The sequence below is a fragment of the Ascidia mentula genome, chromosome 5 (genome assembly GCF_947561715.1).
Source record: "Ascidia mentula chromosome 5, kaAscMent1.1, whole genome shotgun sequence".
Classification (NCBI taxonomy): Eukaryota; Metazoa; Chordata; class Ascidiacea; order Phlebobranchia; family Ascidiidae; genus Ascidia; species Ascidia mentula.
The window spans coordinates 14,758,989-14,762,296 of record NC_138570.1 but is presented as its reverse complement, the minus strand read 5'-3'; the positions used below and the strand labels follow the sequence as shown (position 1 = coordinate 14,762,296).

The 3,308-nt window shown below is 39.7% G+C and overlaps 2 protein-coding genes across 2 annotated transcripts; one reads left to right on the top strand and one right to left on the bottom strand.

Annotated features, from left to right (window-relative positions):
• Positions 1 to 289: 289 nt before the first annotated feature.
• Positions 290 to 1,021, top strand: LOC145903002 (choline/ethanolamine transporter flvcr2a-like). The gene has a single exon (XM_082991095.1). It carries the CDS (start codon positions 290 to 292, stop codon positions 1,019 to 1,021), a length of 732 nt encoding a protein of 243 aa, XP_082847221.1.
• Positions 1,022 to 1,535: 514 nt separating this feature from the next.
• LOC145903001 (putative MFS-type transporter C09D4.1) lies at positions 1,536 to 2,954 on the bottom strand. Its single transcript, XM_082991093.1, has one exon. The coding sequence runs from the start codon at positions 2,952 to 2,954 to the stop codon at positions 1,536 to 1,538; it is 1,419 nt and encodes a 472-aa protein (XP_082847219.1).
• Between the last annotated feature and the right edge of the window lie 354 nt (positions 2,955 to 3,308).

Genomic DNA, 3,308 nt, shown 5'->3' with positions numbered 1-3,308 from the left:
AGCTGTGAATGGAATAGCCTCACATATCCTGCAAGCCACGCCATCCATATTCGCTGTGCTTTGGTTTCCAGAAAACGAAATTGGAACTTCGTTGGGCGTTCAACTTGTTGGACAATATCTTGGCGTTACACTTGGATGTGCGTTACCAGTAACAATTACTAAACCCGGGGAACGAAACAATGCTAGCTTTCATCAGGAAATTTGGACAACAAGCGAGAAAAATTTAATGATCATGTATAGTTTCTTATTTGCTATAACATTGTCAGTCACTGTGTTTTTAATGATATTTATGGCGGATCAGCCACCAAGTCCACCGACTGTGGCTCAATCTTTAAAAATCAATCATCAGCAGTCCACTGGATTCAATTTAAAAGAATTTCTCCACTCAACAAAGATTATTCTTACAAATAAGTCGTTCGTGCTTGCAACTGCTGCGTATAGCGTGGTTGAGTTGTCAAGTGTTCAGTTCACTGAGATATCCCAACTTCTTCGACCCGTGTTTAAAGCAATGCAACTTTCACTATCAGTTGACCAGGCAGGTGGGTACTTGCTTGTGGCAAACTCAGCTGGCGGAATCGCATCTGGTTTGCTACTTAGCAAGATTTTCGACAAATACAAAAACTACAAATTGGCAACAGTGGCATCTTCCCTTCTGTCGCTTATTATTTCGTGTTCCTTAACACTGTCCTGGTTAAATTCCAATTACGCTGCCATGCTTACTGTTGATTTCCTACTTGGGTTTAGCACAAGAGCTTTGCTTATTCCAGTGATGGAAATCGCCACCCAGGAAACTTACCCGATCGACGAAACTCTGATTGGAATCTGGATGGCTTCTCTGCAAACTCCACTTGGTATCGTGTTTGGCGAAATAGGCAGAGCCTTGTTTCAATCATTTGGTGGCTTGGCTGTGTTTATATATTTGCCTTGTGTCTATGCCGTTTTACTCTTTCTGAGCTTGTTTATTAAAAGCACTAATAGGAGACTTCGTGCAGGGGAACGTATTGACGAGTCGCTTGATTAATCTGGTGTACTGCGTCTTGTATATATGTGTTGTCATGACCTCAATTCAAATGTTATTTCCTTCAATCCATTTCATTTGCTATGTTTAATAAATATGAAATGAAGAACTTTTTTGTGATTTATATTAAGTTTAGTTATCTGACCAGTGAATATAGATCCGGCGATACCACCATCAATTACAGACTGATAATTTGCAATTTCGACAAGACTAAAGTCAAAATGCACTAGTGGTGCAGGTATTGTAAACTAAATAACCGTCTATTTCCTATTAAACACATCTTCCGTTCCTTACGACCTGATCTTTACCTTCAGTATAATTATATGGGACCTGTACTGTTATCTGCCTTTGTCTATTTTCAGACAGAACATAGCAATGTGTGCGCACCCGAAGAAACACACAAAAACATTGTTGATGTTGAATCTCAGAGAACTGTTATTTCATTTATGCATTTTCATCTTATTGAACAACGTTCACGAACATGACAGAACATAGCAACAAAACACAGTCCACCAAGTTAATCAACTGACTCGTCAATACGTTCCGCTGCACGAAGTCTCTTGTTACTTCTTTTAATAAACAAGCTCAGAATAATTAAAATGCCATAGCCACAAGGCAAATATATAAACACAGCCAAGCCACCAAATGATTGAAACAAGGCTCTGCCTATTTCTCCAAAAACGATACCAATTGGAGTTTCTATGGAAGCCATCCAGATTCCAACCAGAGTTTCGTCGATCGGGTAAGTTTCCTGCGTGGCGATTTCCATTACTGGAATAAGCAAAGCTCTTGTGCTAAACCCAAGTAGGAAATCGATAATAAGCATCGCGGCGTAATTGGAATTTAACCAGGACAGTGTTAAGGAACACGCAAAAATAAACGACATAAAAGAGAATGTCACTGTTGCCATTTTGTAGTGTTTGTATTTGTCGAAAACTTTGGCAAGCAGAAAACTTGACGCAATTCCTCCAGAAGAGAATGCCACAAGCAAGTACCCACCTGCCTGGTCAACAGACAGTGAAAGTTGCATTGCTTTGAACGCAGGCTGGAGCAGTTGCGATATCTCTGTGAACTGAACACTTGACAGTTCTACCATGCTATACACAGCAGTAGCAAGTACGAACGACCTATTTGTAAGAATAATCTTTGTTGTGTTGAGAAATTCCTTCAAATCGAATCCAGTGGACTGCTGATGATTGATTTTTAAAGATTGTGCCACAGTCGGTGGACTTGGTGGGTGATCCGCCATAAATACAAATAAAAACACTGTTACCGACACTGACAAGGCAAGTAATAAAATATACATGATCATTAGATTTTTCTCGCTAGTTGTCCAAATTCCTTGATGGAAGCTGGAATTGTTTCCTGCTGCGGGTTTAGTAATTGTTACTGGTAACGCACATCCCAGTGTAATGCCAGCGTACTTTCCTGCAAGTTGAATGCCCAACGAAGTTCCAATTTCGTTTTCGGGAAACCAAAGCACAGCGAATATGAATGGCGTGGCTTGCAGAAGTTGTGACGCGATTCCATTCACAGCTTGTCCTAACACCATGACAGGAAACAGTTTATGATAAGTTAGAGACACTGCGATGCTGCCATATCCAAAAGTTAACGCGCTGGCCGTCAAATTCGTAAGGAAACGAAGTTTTATATGTCTGCTGAAAGCCAGAGCTGCTAAAGGTAGTGTTGTTACAAATGGCGACACATACATAGCAAGCGTCAACCAATCAATTTGCCAGTGTGTGACTTGAAAATATTGGACGTAGATGTCACTGATTTCTCCAAAACTCGATAATACGTAGCCACTGAGAAATATCAAAATGGTCTGTGCAGCCAGCAATGCCCATCTTCGCTTATACAGCACAATATTTCTGCTCACTTGCTGGTTAATAAGCTTTGTTGTTAAATTTTCAGGTTCTGATCCATCTAAGTCCATTGTGCTTTGAGCAAAGTATATTTCGTTGGTTACCTCCGTTGTATATATAATTTAGCACTAATGTTTTTTATTAAGACTGAGTATAGTTTAGTGCCGGAATTTTTTGTTATTGTCAATTATTGGGATAAGTTATTACAGACAAAATGCTGCAACGATAATATTGTTTTTTTAAACGTATTTTGAGGTTGCCTTGTTACCAACCGTTCACATATATTAATGTTATGTACCGGTCATGTAAAATAAAATATGTGTTCGCTAAATCAAGTATTCGCTGCGAATCCAAAACATATCACACGACCCCTTTTGGGTCGCCGTACACATGTTGTGGAACAAAGCTGCAAATTACACGTTATC

Coding starts and splice junctions, on each gene's coding strand:
- LOC145903002 (XM_082991095.1), top strand. CDS start 290: ATGGCGGATCAGCCACCAAGTCCACCGACTGTGGCTCAATCTTTAAAA.
- LOC145903001 (XM_082991093.1), bottom strand. CDS start 2,954: ATGGACTTAGATGGATCAGAACCTGAAAATTTAACAACAAAGCTTATT.